The 16,613-nt window shown below is 41.9% G+C and overlaps 1 protein-coding gene across 1 annotated transcript; it reads right to left on the reverse strand.

Moving 5' to 3' along the window:
* Positions 1 to 1,066: 1,066 nt before the first annotated feature.
* ALDH5A1 (aldehyde dehydrogenase 5 family member A1) lies at positions 1,067 to 15,880 on the reverse strand. Its single transcript, XM_083187836.1, has 10 exons — positions 15,059 to 15,880; positions 13,984 to 14,067; positions 13,041 to 13,211; positions 11,956 to 12,072; positions 11,730 to 11,873; positions 10,872 to 11,015; positions 9,568 to 9,726; positions 7,817 to 7,986; positions 5,787 to 5,845; positions 1,067 to 4,248 (listed from the first exon to the last, which is right to left on the reverse strand). Exons 1-10 carry the CDS (start codon positions 15,329 to 15,331, stop codon positions 4,043 to 4,045), a joined length of 1,527 nt encoding a protein of 508 aa, XP_083043962.1. The 5' UTR covers positions 15,332 to 15,880; the 3' UTR covers positions 1,067 to 4,042.
* Positions 15,881 to 16,613: the final 733 nt, after the last annotated feature.

The raw sequence follows: 16,613 nt of genomic DNA on the forward strand, positions 1-16,613 counted from the left end.
CCAGCAAATTACTGAAGAAGGTCATCACATCTGTGTATTTAGCAGACAGCACATACATGGCAGCATTGTGGAGGCACAGTGATGGGAGGAGTCTAACATAGTAGACAATTCAACAGATGTCAGACTCCTTGAATCACTGACTGAGATTAGAAAAGTCATCAGCCTGATGGTCAGCAACATGGAGTCGTGACCCCATGCTGAGAAGTTCTGAACCCACAGTTTGAGAACCACTGCTCTAGTCCGATCATTGAGAAATTAATAATTGTCCATTTTTGTTCCTTTCTGGAAGTAGTTTAAAAAAATAAGAGATGCACATCCGCTCCCACAGGAGGCCATACTAAGAGGGAGAACGTGCACCAGCCATGAGGCTCCCACAGGAGGCCATACTAAGAGGGAGAACGTGCACCTACAATGCTGCTGGTGCAAGTTTCATTGGTGTGAACGATCATGTACCTAAATAGTCTATAGACACAGTAAGCAGGCATCTACATTCTTGCACACAGGGGAGGGCTTTGTAGCGCCATTAGCATACAGTTGCAGATGAAACAACAGTAAAATGATGGCTGCTACTGCATTAAACTCAGAATCGGGCCCTTTGTGCCTTTATTAAAACAATCAGATGCTAGGAGCCGAGGGCATAGCCAGGTATTGACAGGAGGGGAAGCACAGGTTATAAACAGGCATTAGGGGGGTGTAAGAGTGCAAGAACTAGAAAGAATGAGGATGTCACATATTTACAGGTATAACTAGTTACTATAAAGCAGTTATTTGATGGGTATCATTGTGTGCTCTCAAACATGCACTATTTTCAGCTGTGAACAATTTTTATCAATCACAATAAAAAAAATATGGTACATATTTTTGTATCCAAATAAAAAAAACTTTGATAATACACTAATTACGGAGTGATTTTACCATTCCTTTTGAGTACAATTTCCACGGCCCTGGTTGAGGGACGACCAGAAGGGAGTATTTAAATATTGTAAGAAAGGTTTTTGCTAGTGATGTTACGGAATGATAGACAACACCATTATTATTATTAAATAACCAAAAATACACAAAGCTGTATCCTTAAAGTAGAATCTGTTTATTATTACATAGTTAGACAGGAGGAGTACGGTATAATATTTATTATGACAGTTCAGATATTTATCAGTGAGCAACATACATAAAAACAGATACAAGGATAAATCTACAATTAGTTTTAGTTGAGAAATACCTGTCATTTCACATTATTACAGTATAGATTTGGGAATTAAGAGTCATTTAGGTTCTTTAGTAGCATAGCAATACAGATGTAAGATTCTGTATAAGGCAACATTTCCAAATTTCTATGTTTTTTTAAACAGTCTCATCTCTGCAACCTAGTCATAAATCAGTCAGATCAGCAAATCCCAAGCTGTGACTACGTCCTCTTCAATGTAACTCAGTGATTGGGATAAGACTGTGGAACACAATATAGTATATGTCGATCATTTAGTCGACAAACGACATATCTCATACTGCATCGGTGGGTGTGCACAGATCTGCTTAAACAACATGGTGTAGTGTGATGCGGTACTTGTGTAGTTTCACGGCGCCACCCGATATCGCATGCGATTTGCCCGAAGCATGGCGAGGCCCGCGAGGGGACACGGATTACTTGACATGTATTCACTGAGCCCGAAGCGTGGCGAGCGGCAGTGGAATACATGTCAAGTAATCCGTGTCCGCTCCCCACGCTTCGGGCTCGGTGGCTCGACACGCTATATAATCAACTCCATGCCGTAGTGGATAGTGGGAGTATGAACAGGAACTAAATTGCATCGCACATGGAATTGCATGCGATTTACTGGCGCCGTAAAACTACACAAGTACCTGTGATTCTACTGCAGCACAGCCAATACCGATATATTACTACTACATCTGGCTGTCTACATTACTGACCGGCCCATGTGCCTTCCAAGAAACTGCCATCAATGACATTACTAGCAGTTCTTGGGGCCAGACATGTTGGGTAGAGTATTGATAAGGGTGTATGCACAACATAGTTTGTGTATAGCATTTAAGCACATTGTTGGTTCTGGCAGCACATGAGGTGGCGGGCCGAGCCATTGGCAGCATGAGGCCTGACACTGCTGTCAGTACAATAAATGGTATGATTGCAGCACACTATGAAAATATATTAAGATTCTTAGCTGCACTATCCAGCCATTAAGTGACCAAAAGGCTTGAAGCATCTGAATTGTTCAATGGAGCAGGCACAAATATTAAATTACGGCCCCATGCTCCTCCCCCTAGCCGCAAAGTCTCAATTCAGACCTTAAACAGAAGAACAGTGCAGACTGCAAAAAGATAAATGTGCCCAAAATAAATTTGAAATTGAAGAAAAAAGAAAGTCCCTCAACTTACACTCAAGATGGACTGTACTAGAAGATGTACAGAAATACAGGGTCACCCGCATTGCACACACCAAAACATCTGAGCATTTTCATTGGTATGCAATAATTACATTTTGTGCCAAGTAAATTCTATATGTATGTCTAACAAGCAGCTGTGGCACGCTCGCAGCATTAAACTCCTTTCATTTACAATTTGATGTGCCATAAAGTCTCCGGCTCGTATCTATTGTATTTTTTTTACTATGAATAAGAAATAGATATGGCACTACTGTAACTATATAAACATGTGCAAAGTTAGAAATTGCAGGACATCGCTAGATTTGGCACAACACATGAGGAAAACATATATTTATATTAAAACCAAGTGCCTACAGTATAAGACTGAACCATATTCTGATTAATTACGTATTTTAGATTCCTTACATTTTGTTGCCCCAGAAACTTCTCAGTTTGCAAAATATGGTCTCCTCTCCTGGTGCACTCTATGCATTGTCCTTGTGCCACCAAGGGAAGATATGCATAGAACATGCAGAGGTGCCCACATACACCCATCCTCCAACAAGGCCAAATAGCCCTGTTAAGTGCACCACAGACTTTGCAATCTAGCTGCACCAAAACACTGCTCCTAAATACTTAGTGCATTAAAAAAAAAAAACCTAGGATGCAAAGCAAAGGAAAAAGTGCACAATCTAGGGCAGGCATGTCCAAACTGCGCCCCCAGCTGTTGTGAAACTACACATCCCAGTATGCCTTGCTGTGGTTTTATCATTCCTCAATAGCAAAACTGTGGCAAAGCATGATGGGACTTGTAGTTTCACAACAGCATTACAAATAAAAGTTATAAACTTTGTATTGTCCTATCCGCTCCAACTGAGAAAAAAAAGACTCCTATTAGCAGAAAATAGCTATTTGGCACAGAAACAGGTAGTAACAATAAACATTAATTGTGCTTATGTTGAAGAAAAACCTATAAAACAAATAATTCAAAGATTGGACCATCCACATAGTAAATAACATTTCACAATGGATTGTGAATAAAATTTGACATAACTGAACCTCTTCTCATTATCAGAGCTCTAGTAATACCATAATCATTTATCATCTCTGCATGAAGACTTCTGCTGTACTTTGGGTAGATCACTATATGCTGAAGCATTTTTATCACTATACAACTAGTCAGGTATGATAACTACGGAATGAATCCATTGGTGTTCTGCACCCTGCAGCACTGGACATCACGTGGTGGAGATGCTCCCGGTCAGCCGTCTGCAGCTACAGAGGTAAAAAGCATCAACAGTCCTGCAAATATTTTGAATCCAATTTTGTACCACAAGTTGGAAAAAAGAAGTCTAGGAAAACACAGACTGTTACTCATCACTTAATACATGAGACTGTGGAGATCCCATTACTTTCACAAGATCATTAAGAGTTACAAAACAGATTTGAAATGCATTAAACAATATCCCTAAGGTTTAGATATATAAAACCATACAATTAGGTTACAAGAGTCAGAGGACAATCTCTCCCCACACAACTGACAGGCAACCGATTCAGGAGTCAAATCTGATACAACTCCATTACATATTCACTGTGTCTATCTCTGTATGCATCTATCACACTTACTACCGGTACAATGGTTTATATAGAATGAAGCATATATATTATAGGCCCCCAAAGCAAACATATTTAACTTCTAAATACTCATCAATGCCATATTTTGAGCCTTCTCGTCCAAGGCCAGACTGTTTCACTCCACCAAACGGACACTCGACTGATGACAGCAAGCCCTCATTAACCCCCACCATTCCGACTTCCAGGCGTTCAGCCACTCTCCAGATTTGAGCTGGATCTTGGGAATAAAAGTAACCTGCACCCAGATATAAAAAAAAAAAAAAATTATATATATATTTTTTAACTTACTGTGTATAATACACTTGTGCATTAGCTTAGAGAACTTGCCTTTGAAATTATATATATATATATATATATATATATATATCTCTATCTATCTATCTCTGGGATAGCTGCTTAAAATAAGTGATCTGTTACAAAATAGAGCTGGATACACGCTACAAGTACAACATGGCTTATCTTTTAAGCTGGGGGAAGATAGGCTGTAAAAGGTCTCGGATACACTGCAGTTTTTTTTACATGCTGTGGGGCGGGGTCAGTACACCCGAGTGCATGGATAGGCTGCAGAATGGAGTCAGACTAATACCCCTTTTATACCGGGTCAGCGGCGTTGTAAATGGGTCACGCCGTGTCCCTTTACACTGGTCTTCTACCCAGGTCCTGACCTGGCTAGAACACGGCTAGGTCCTGGGTAGAGGACTGTGTAAACTGGGTCATCAGACCCAGCTCCGGTTTACATCAATGGGGGGGGGGGCGTAAAACTGGGGACGGGGGGGGGGGCACACACAGCCTCCGCTGCTATATTCTGCAGACAGCAGTGGGGCACCGGAGGAGGTGAATGGATGCCTGTGTGCGGCATCCATTCACCTCCCGGACGAGGGCTGGGGGGGTGCAAGGGGGCTGCCTAGCAGATAACCTCAGTGCTGGCATTCCCCCCAGCGCAGCGGTTCAGGTCCCGGCGGCGACCGGTGCTTAGAGAGGATGTCATCTACAAGAGGTGGGTCCGGTGTAAAAGGTAACAAAGGCCAGGTCCCACCCGGCTGGAAGCTGGGTCCAAAAACCTGGGTGCGCCCCGACCTTTTTGGTATAAAAGGGGTATAAATAATGATGTGGGGGGGGGGGGGGGAGGGTAAACAATCAGGATGCCACTGTATGTACAACCAATAATCTAGCAAGATGGATAATACGGCACAGTGCTGGAGCCAAGGGTGCTGGATTATAGGTCGTGTACTTGTATAAGATTCATTTCCCAATCTTTCTGGTTGAAGTGAAAATCTGGTAAGGTTTGGGAGTAATTTAAAAAAAATCAACAATTTGCACCAAAATTCTGGAAAATGGAAAAAAAAAAAAAAAAAGCCATTCAGATAAATTACTTGAATCAAATGGATTTAACCAATTTTTCTGAATGTCCATTTTTGTCTGACTTCCAGTATTTGGGAGGAAATGGTCAATTGACCTTTGCTCTCACATACATTGCCAGATTAGGACTGCACACAATCCTTTATTATGTATTTAGCAATGCACTATACTCGCCTAGAAAGAATTCATACAATTAGCTTGTCCCCCACCCAAACTCATGTAATGCCTGTTGATAGTACATACTTTATAGAAGGAATGATCTCCTGCCTCCTGCAGTGATTTCAAAGGCCATAAACAATTTATGAAACCACTCGAGAGAAATGAAATCATCAACTTCAATTTGACATTTTAGTAGCTCTTAAATTGGCATCTAGATCCCTTCTATTTAAAAAATAAAAATAATCAGAAATGTACCTGCTAAGCCCACATTGGCTGAGTTTGCAATGGCGATAGCTTCATCTTCAGTTTCAAACCTGGCATATGGAAAACACACAATATCAACATTAATTTTTATTTAGAAATATGGGTATATATTGGTTTACATTATACTTGAACATACAGTGCGCACCAGACTGTATTAAAAGGCCCTTCAACAGATTGTAATATTACATTGGGACAAGGAGCGCATGCTTACATAGGGCTAGCAGGGAGAAAACAAACTCTACAAATGTTAAGATTTATTCAAACAGAAAAATAAAGCACTATTAGGAGACAGCAACTAATAGTAGTATTCAATACATGGATATCAAACCTTCGCTTTCGCAACACTTCCACTATTCAACAATTATCTGGGATCAGGCTTCCTTTCAAATTGTTGCTAAATACCCCAATGTATTCCAACTGCTCCTAAACTCTATTGGACACAACTGCTGAAAGTGTTGAATTCATCAGAAATGGGTAAAAAGAATCCCAACAAAAACAAGATAACCACCTAAAGCCTCCAAAATTTAAAACACATCTTTATGCATTAGGTTCCACACGTCACCATAATGTGGAGGTCACTGGAATAAAACATAAACAGTAAACTCTTCTCCTAGTAAAAGGTGTCCATACACCGTACAATTATTGTATACAATTTGGACTAGATCGCAATTCATAGGTTTTGCAATACAATGCGATGAGATCTAGTACAAAAAGTACGTGCAGCAAATACTTTTTGAGCTGTGCGATGAAATGTGTGACGGAAGCGTGTATCGCATCGCACCCAGCAATTGTACAGTGTATGGGCACCTTAACACACGATTATCAAAAGATGCACTTAAGCAGTGTATGGCCAGTTGATCCGCCTTGAGCTCCCGGGCAGCAGGACTGCAAGAGACACATTGCATTCGGCCTTTCTGCATGTGACGTATCACATGGGATAGTGTTCCCCTGGTGCCGGGAGGGTGGGCCAAGTCGGAGGTCAGATGTGCAGCACAGTACCACACATCAGATCAGATGTCAAATACCTCAGATTTGGACACTTTTCACCCCATTTCTCTGCCTGATCAGTCGGAACCAGGTGAAAGTGTCCAAATCTGACACTATTTTTTCAAGATATTTAGCAACCACACTCTGGAATAGCTCAATGCCAAGCATAGTAGGCCTTTACTGAGAAATGGGCAGTTTGCCGATAAAAAACCCAAAACCATGGTGTCAGCAGGAAAATGTAGGGATTCCCTGCACTCCAGATGTGAACCCCAGGTGTTAGGGACCTCAATGTTGGTGGGCAGGCCAATATCTTTAGCCAAATATATGCCGACAACCTCTTATGGGATAATTAAATATAATAAAAAGTTATATCTATTATGTGAGGAGTAAGAACTATGCTAGTAAATGCTTGCCACTAAAGTCACTGCCCTGACATACATACATACATACATACATACATATATATACACACACACACACACACTCTGGGATGGAGGTAGGCCGCACTCACGGATTTTCAGTGAAGCATAAGAAGTGACATCTACAGGAGTGCCGGGCATTTGGAATATATATATATATATATATACCGTGTTCTCCCTGCACTCCTGCTCCCCCGTGGGGATCCCTTGCTCCGGTGCCGTCCTGTAGGCAAAGTGCTGTAGCCAATAAATAGTCCAAAAAAACAGATGGCACTCGGAGACTTGCAGTTAGGTGTTAAAGAAAAAGGTGCTTTTTAATCCAGTGTGTAGCGACGTTTCGGGGACTATGTCCCCTTCATCAGGATACATTTTACAAGTGACATACCATTGCCTTAAATACTAACACTTACCAATATATATATATATATATATATATATATATATATATTAATTATTATTATTTTTTTTATGATTGAGCAAGGTGTAAAATGCTCATTATGTATATGTACATATGTAATCGCAAGGATCAGCGCAATCCTTTATCTGATAAATACGCATTTTATTCCACAAAACGTAAATAATGGTGCAAACATCCAACATAAAAGGTTTTCTTACTTGATGACAGGCGCTAAGGGCCCAAATGTTTCCTCCCTACTGCAGAGCATTTTTGTGGTAACATTGCTGAGCAACGTTGGTTCATAAAAGTTCTTCCCAAATGTTGATCGTTTTCCTCCAGTTTCAACATGTGCCCCCTGAGACACTGCATCTCTTACATGCTGCTCCACCTACAGGCAAACACATAGCAAACTTACCCCCAGCACGACCACCATTATGCTGAAAGAACACATACATATTGCATATTTACGAAGCATATAGGTGAGGTTATTACGGAAGACAGAACTTTGCTACATTTTGATAGTTTCCAAGTATGTTGTATAGTACGGCACATATACTGAATATTAGACACTAGCTGAATTACCCAGCTCTGCTTGGACAGATAATAATCACCCCCCCCCCCCTGCCCCGCCCCGCCAAAGAACAAACAAAAAAAAACATTTCAAGTCTAGATACTAGATTCCATTATTCTTAATAAGGTTAAATCTAATCTTGGTTAATTTAATAAACAACTTTCCAAATCATCTTGGTTGTTATTCAAGCTCAACCATATATGATGCCATGTATTTCATAGCAAAGAGTGGTATATCAATCTTATACAAGGGTGAATCAATAAGTACCTGTGTTAAGAATGAAAACGAAAAATTTTCACCAAACAAATTTTTCTTCAACATAATCTCCTGTCACGGCAATACACTTTTCCCAACATCCCTGCCATTTCTTTAAACCCTCTAAAAAATACGATTTGTCAAACTTAAGTAGGCTTCAGTCTCGACGATGACCTCCTTTGAGCTTAATTTTTTTCAGGTTAGGTTAGGGAACAGAAAGAAGTCGCAGGGAGACAAGTCAAGCAAGTACGATGAATGCAGCAACAATTCATAAAGCAATTAATGCAATTTGGCCGCAACAATTCCGGATGAGGGAGTTGGTGAATTGTTGTGGTGGGAAAAAAAAATTAACCGGTGAATCAATCTGAAATTTGGTATGGTGTTGTTTAAAAGATGGACTAGGTACACGATAGGAATACCAACTTTCCTCAGCAACGCCACCTGTCTTCAAACACAGGTACTTACTGATGGTCCCTTGTTGTTCTGAAATAGTTCTATGTGAGATGTTGTAGGGTAAAACAGATACCGAAAAGAAGGAAAAAATTGTTCATGTTATTTGATCAGATCACAAATGCACCAATCATCTTTGGCGAGAATAGATGTCAGGTCCTGTGCACAGATGCAGTCAATAGGTTGACCACTATTGGCCGACAAGCAAAAAGGTAAACATGGTCAAAGGTCGTCATGAGTTTTTCACAAAAAAAAAAAAAAAAGGGTTCTTCATTTTTAAACGATCCATGTGAACATAGAGTCAGAATAAATAGTGTACCAGAAGCGAGCCATGCAAGTACACAAACATTTCAATGTTGACCGTTTCCATGTCGACCTATTGCTCGTGTCGGCATTTTGACCATGTCGACCAAGCAGGGATGTGCTTTTTTTCTGTAAGTCGTGTCTCTCTGAATGTTCCTAGTGGGTACATGTGTGGAGTGATTTGCTCAGTCATCTGATCTGGTGCGTCCACCATGTTTGTGGGATATCTATCATTATACAGTAACACACGTTTTAATATAGTCTATCTAGCTATAGCTAATACGGAAAACAAACTGTGCTGCAGTCAGACTATTAGTTATTTCATGTTACAGGATCACCATCACTATAACTCCAATACACCACTATCATGCAGGCGACAACAACCAATACCTTTTCCACAGCTCTCTCATTAATGAGTGGTCCCTGGGTAACCCCTTCATCAAAACCATTCCCAACACGCAGGTCCTTTTTGATCAATGCAGACAGCTTTTTCACAAAGACATCATGTATCCCTTTCTGTACCAGGAACCTGTTTGTGCATACACATGTCTGAAACAAAGCCAACAAGAGATATAAAGACAGGCAGTGCAGTGTCAGAACACTAGGCAAATGGGAGTGATCTAGCAGATCCGAAGCCTTGCACCCAGCTTACAAGTAAAGCAGACACCATAACCACTGAATGATACAAGCAGTGGTAGCCAACCCTAGCCCTTGAGAGCTACCAACAGTTCACATTGTCCAGACAACCTAGCTGCTGCACAGCTGCACTCATTAATCACTGACACATTTTAAAAGATCCACAGATGGAGCTAATTAGCTCACTTGTGATTCTGTGAGGAGACCTGCAAAACATGCACTGTTGGTAGCTCAGATACAAGCAACACTTGCCAGTTTTTCTTCTCCTCACAATATTGGAAAAAGAGAAGCAGAGGATCCAACAGCTCATGGGGGTATGCATGAGCCGCAGGGATCAGGTTTCTTCTGCCTTCTGAGATTTGGCTTCGCCCGACGAAGACAGCCCCGTTTGTAAGTAAAAATGGGTCTGCTTCTCAGGAAAAACACAAACTATGGGGTTTAGTTACTAAGATGGGAGTTCTATTGAAGATGGGATGTTGCTATGGGCAACTAATCAGAATCTAGTATATATATTTCTTTATCACTTCTAGAAGTTTTGATTGGATGCCCATAGAAACATCCCATCTTCTATAGAACTTCCATCTTAGTAAATAAACCCCTACGTAGTTTCAGTATAACGGTGTTTTCTGTTTTTAAGGATGACCCAATAGGATAGCGCCCCCCCCCCCCCCCCCCCCCCAAAAAAAAAATCATCATCGGAGAAATGGCAAAAAAACGAATGTTTTCCCCCCAATAACTGAATATTCCGCTTTTGGGAGGGATTAATTGGATACCATAAATCATCCAGGGCCTGATGTAACAGGGTGGGAGAATTAGAAAGTGAGAGATTTGGGGAGTTTTCCCAGTTTCTTAAAGCGGCAATCAATTACATGGCAAAATCAACCTGGTTTTCCAGGGTAAAGGATTGCCGCTTTAAAAAAATAATAATGGGGATTTATGCATGGTTAGATTAAAAAAAATGCAATAATAAATGAAAAATAATAATAATCCTTTTTAAAGTATAAAGTTCAAAATAGTGAACAACGAGTACACACACACACACACACACACACACACACCTGCCCGGAATTGCGAAATTTCGACCCAAGAGCTCCAGCAACAGCCTGGTCAACATTCGCACTGTCAAATACAATAAAAGGAGCGTGTCCCCCGAGTTCCATAGACACGCGCTTCACAGATTCCGCGGCATAGCGAAGCAGGATCTACATGGAAGAAAAAATGTAGTCACATGAGACAATACACATCTGTGATGAAGAGTAACTACTATAACTACAAGCCTATCATTAGTTTACCTTTCATTTAGGTCTACTTAGGAACAGATGCAGATTAACTTTCAGCTATACCACCAATAACCTCACAAGGACGGCAGATCTATGTCGGCAGGATATGCCGTTCCGTAACGACATATCACCTACATTGCGTACTAAGGATTGTGCACTCCTGGAGTCACCAACAACCTGTAGTATGCAAATGAAGGTCAGAACATGATCGTTGCGAGCTTCATTAACACTGTGCCAGTGCATACGCAATCCTCGCATATGACTATTCATTCCGATGTTGGAAGCAACTTTGTGCCCGATTCAGACCCGTTTGTTAGCCTTCGTATGTTTGCAGCCTGACTTTCATTCGGTCCTTGATATGCTGAATTTGGGGCGGGCACTGACATCATGTGATGTCAGCTACCCACCCCTTGCAGGCATCGCCAGGCCTGCATTCGTAGGGGAACAGCCGGCGTTTTTATGGGTACACCAAATCGGCCCCTTTATTAGAAACAATGCATCTCACTAATGCTACTTGTTCTAGTATATGAGCAGACTACATTTTCTGGGCTACCTTTAAATTGTTAGAGCAAAAAGATTAAATTAAAACAGCTTAATAGTAAATAACGCTCATAAGGGCGTAATCTCATGTGTTACCTTTCCTGTTGCCGTGGACCCAGTGAATGAAATTTTTGATACGGAAGGATCTGTGCAGAGAATCTCTCCCACAGCTGGAGCTTTCTCCCGGGAACACGGTACCACATTATAGACTCCTGCTGGGATCCCAGCCTGGTGAGCAAGCTATACAAATACACACGAGGGATAAGCACCATGTAGCAATACCATACACTGATAAATACAACCAATCACATATAGCGAATACCTCTGCAAGTGCTAAGGCAGATAATGGGGTATCTTCAGCAGGCTTCACCACAACTGTGCAACCAGCTGCTAGGGCAGCACCCACCTTCCTCGTGATCATGGCACTGGGGAAATTCCACTGATGTCAGAAGAGAAACAAGGAATAGATTATTAGCAAATATCAAAACAAAAATAGGATGGTTTCAATCCAAATGATGATCTCCCTTACCAGCTATCCAGATACATTAATATCCACTAAACACTGCAAATCATTCCTTTTTACTGATAGCAAAATACTACTATTACATAGGTCAGCCACAGCTGCAGAGCAGCGTTTAGTAACATGTAAGTCATCTTTAGCCAGTCAGCTAATTTTATAGCCTAATCTAGGCCTGGCCAACCGGTGTCTTGTCAGATGCTGTGAAAATACACATCCCAGCCTGCCTTGCCACAATTGTGCCATTAGGGAATGCTAAAACTGTGGCACGACATGCTGGGAACCATAGGTTAGCCACGCCTGGTCTAATCTGTATTCTAATACCTTTGGGATAAGGATTAGATTATTCTAGAACAGATTATTGGGGGTATTCATTCTTGGATTCCGACTGTCGATGACTACTTCCAGCCTCTCTCAGTTCTTGTCTGTCTGGAAGCCATTTTTTCGCCCAGCTCAACAGAGACTCGGCAGGAGGAATTCATTGTTCCACCAGTCAAGTGGCAAAAAGTGGGCGTGTCAGCGAAAACGGACATGGATAGCACCTGGGATTGAATACCGCCCTATAAATACATTCAAAGCGCACAATGTGAAGTCAATTTTTGAAAGACAAATATGGGTGCTGAGTGACCATCATAAATCTGGCATGTACATTATTGATCTTTGTAAAAGGCAATTTAATATCAAACTTGTGATAATAGCAAATATTGTATATTAAATAATTTACAAAACTAAAAACAATGTTGGCATGGAGTCTGTAATCAGTAGCAGAGCCTGGTATTGGAGAGCACATAAGCTTCGGGCTCTGGAAACCATTTCCCCAGAGTAGAAATAATCACATTAGCTTATTAAATGGGAGTACATGACATTTTCTATATCTTCCGTATACTCACTGGCGTAATAATAGTTGCAACTCCAACTGGCTGTTTGAGGACTAAAGCTCTGCGGTCTCTCATAGGCACAGGAATTATATCTCCATATATGCGACGAGCCTCTTCTGAAAACCACTCCAGGAATCCAGCAGCGTAAACTATTTCCCCAATCGCTTCTTTTGTAGGTTTTCCCTATAATGAAAAACAGACATCTTACAGCACATGCTGCAAATAACCAGTGTGTTTCTTTAAATCAAATACTTAAAGGCCTGGCATATATATGAAAGCCAAACCTGTGTGAGCTATACAATACAATCACTAGGTACAGTATATGACACTTATAACCAAATATTACATACAACGGTGGTTCCCAAACTCGTTGATCAGCAACTTTGCAATTAGGCCAATTATCAAACAACTGCAGATCAGCCGCATGCACAGCAGCAAATAGCATCAACAATCCTGACCACTATGCACTCGCAGTTTGATTGACAGGAAGCTGGAGTTCTGGGCAGAAACCTGCTGTTTTCTGGGCGGCAGAAAAAAAACACAGAACTGCCCAGGTGTTTTACAGGAGAATCTGTGACATCAGCGATGACTACTTCCAGCCTCTCTCAGTCACGCTCAGCCTTACTCACATTTGCACAGACTGGAAACATCATTTGATGGTTCATGAATTGTGGCACGATTTGTAGTGTTTACTCTAGGATTTGTTATGAATTTTCTAAGACATGATCCCCAGTGTCAGTGCTCATTATTCTGGGAGCACAGGAGGTAACATGTCATTGTTCCCGGACCCCATAAGGAAATGCCAATAAATAGATTGCACATCTGACAATTCAAGGACACCAAAAACAGATTGTGGAACATCCATTGCAGCACGTCTGGATTATAGCACACATTTTTACAGTTCCCTGTACAAAATATTCCATAAATATACAAGAACAGAATTGCGTATTCTTACATTTTCTGCTGTGATAATCCGAGCAAGATCCTCTTTATTCTGGATCATTAGGTCGTACCACTTCCGCAACAAGTTGCTTCGCTCCTAAGAAAAAGACAAGAGCAAGGGGTTATCTGCTGCTCACATGACCGTACAGGCATTACGGCGAATAGTGATGTACATCAGCAATGCAACACAAGGAAGGTGGTAACACTGATTCTTCCTGACCTTCTGCCATTGTGTCTTCCCAGCACTATGGGTCAAACCCAATTAATTGCTAAGCAATTGTTGGCACTGATTAATTCAATTAGCGGCTGATTCCCAGGAGTTAATTACCAGAGGGTGCACTATTTCTTGTAGTCTCAAAAGCTGCAAGGAACATTAACCATAAAAATCTGGTAATTAAAGAGTGGGAAACCCCACTTGACTCCTTATTTTATGCAGATATAGTGGGCTACAGTGTGTTACCAGAGGTGCAGCAAATCTATGGTAAATTAAGTATAATTTCAGTATTTTAATATTTACTCATATAGGCATCAGCAGGGTAAGACCCACCAAGCGTATACTGTGTATTGAATACACTAGATCAGGCATGTCCAAACTATGGCCCTCCAGGTGTTGTGAAACTACAAGTCCCATCATGCCGCAGTTTTGCTATTAGGGAATGCTAAAAGTATGGCAAGGCATGCTGGGATGTGTAGTTTCACAACAGCTGGAGGGCCATAGTTTGGACATGCCTGCACTAGATAGTGGAAAATAGTTTGCAGACTGTCTCTTTCCACTTGCCTGACCCCCCAAAATGGATTGTGTGCAGCAGATTTGGCGCAGACCCCCCAAAAAAAGAAAAAAGGAGCATGGTGAGCAGGAGCCCACCACTGTCAACTGGGGGCACAACAATGCATCATAATGGAGCACTGGGGTGGGGACACCTTTAATGTTCTAGTTATGCCCCTATCGCCATGATTTTTTATTATTAACAGTTTCTTATATAGCGCATACTGATTCCGCAGCGCTTTACAGAGAGAATATTTGAACATTCACATCAGTCCCTGCCCCAGTGATTTCATACATACCAGGAACAGTATCTTATGCTCACCTTGCTGGGCACCTCTTTCCAGGTCTGAAAAGCTCCAGCAGCTGCTTTGACTGCCTGCCTACATTCTGTGGGGCCACAGTCAGTGACTCGCACTAGCTCTGTCCCAGTTGCAGGATCCACCACTGGAAACGTTGCAGAGTCAGAAGATTGCAACCAGGAACCCCCAACATAGGCGGCAGGGCGCAAGAGAGAGGCGGGCAACGCCGAGGCCAGAGAGGAGGCCATCCTGCATGGAAGGTGTAGTATGCCAGACACGGGCAAATGTGACAGCATTACCTCTCAATGCACACCTGAACACAAAGCAATGGGATCAAAAGGGTAAACTCCACCTGCTAAGCGCACAGCAACCTGCACATGTAATAAAAGGAGCAGTAATAGTTAATGTGTTCAACTGACAAAATACAGAAGATTAATCATTTATAACATGCAATGCAGCAGTGTGGTTAGTGGCCATGTATGGCAACTAGCTGATGCAGGCAGTGTAATTATTAATCTGCCATCATATTTCTAAGCATGGAGGAGGAAGCAAGGGTGGAAGTAATACAGGGTTGTTACTAATGCTCTCACTGCCACACACAAATCATCGGGACCGGGCACAGACTAGCAGCCACAGGATCACCCCTGCTCTCTGCAGAGTCAATAACATGAGCGCGTGACAATGGAATAATGGGCGCAACTGCAGCGACACAGTCCCGCACCGCACACAGACAGCAGCTGCAGCAGAGTCTGTATAACCACACTGGCGCTGCGCGCAGATCCTTTTTTCCAAACCACTCAGAGATGCCGGCACGGAAAAATCTTTGGTAACCGTGCAGGAGGCGTCACCACCCCTTCGCCAATCCCCGCTCTCCAGCCCTCGGTCTCCTCCAATCAGCTGCTTGACACTCTCATCTTCCCGAATCAAGTGTCCGTAGACCAAATTCCTTTTTTGCACATTTGGCGCCGTCTGCTGGTAGGAGGTCATCACTTCAATAAATCTGTATTGCTAATGGAGAATATATGCTGCATTTATTGCGTGAACATAGAGATACCGGTTCTAATGGTGCCCATCATAGGTGTCCCCTAATGCTGTTCACACCTAAATTAACCTAACCTGCCGCCAGCAATACCAGCATATATTCTCCGGGCTACCTCTCGTCCGACTTGCCCCTCTCCAATCCATTCTTAACGCCGCTGCTAGGCTTATCTTCCTCTCCCGCCGCTCTACCTCCACCTTTTTTGTTTGCTATGTACGGCGCTGTGTACACTTTGTGGCGCCTTATAAATAAACTACTACTACTACCAACTACTACTAATACTACTAACTCTGCAGTAACTAAATAATAAACTGTCTCCCACTGGACCGTGGGTAGATGGTTTAGAAGACTGCAGGTGTCCTTTAAATGTGAACGATTAGTTTGAACTAAGGATTGTAGAAAGAAGTTAGGTTATTCCGATAGATTAGTGGTCACTGAATTTATCTCGGACACTATGGGTCGTCCTGGTGGATGGGTCAGACTTTTATGTATTTTTGGTAACAAGTATATGACCGGTACCTTCAATATTCAATAATTTA

Source organism: Crinia signifera, chromosome 5, assembly GCF_055691185.1.
Source record: "Crinia signifera chromosome 5, ASM5569118v1, whole genome shotgun sequence".
In the NCBI taxonomy this organism is placed as follows: domain Eukaryota; kingdom Metazoa; phylum Chordata; class Amphibia; order Anura; family Myobatrachidae; genus Crinia; species Crinia signifera.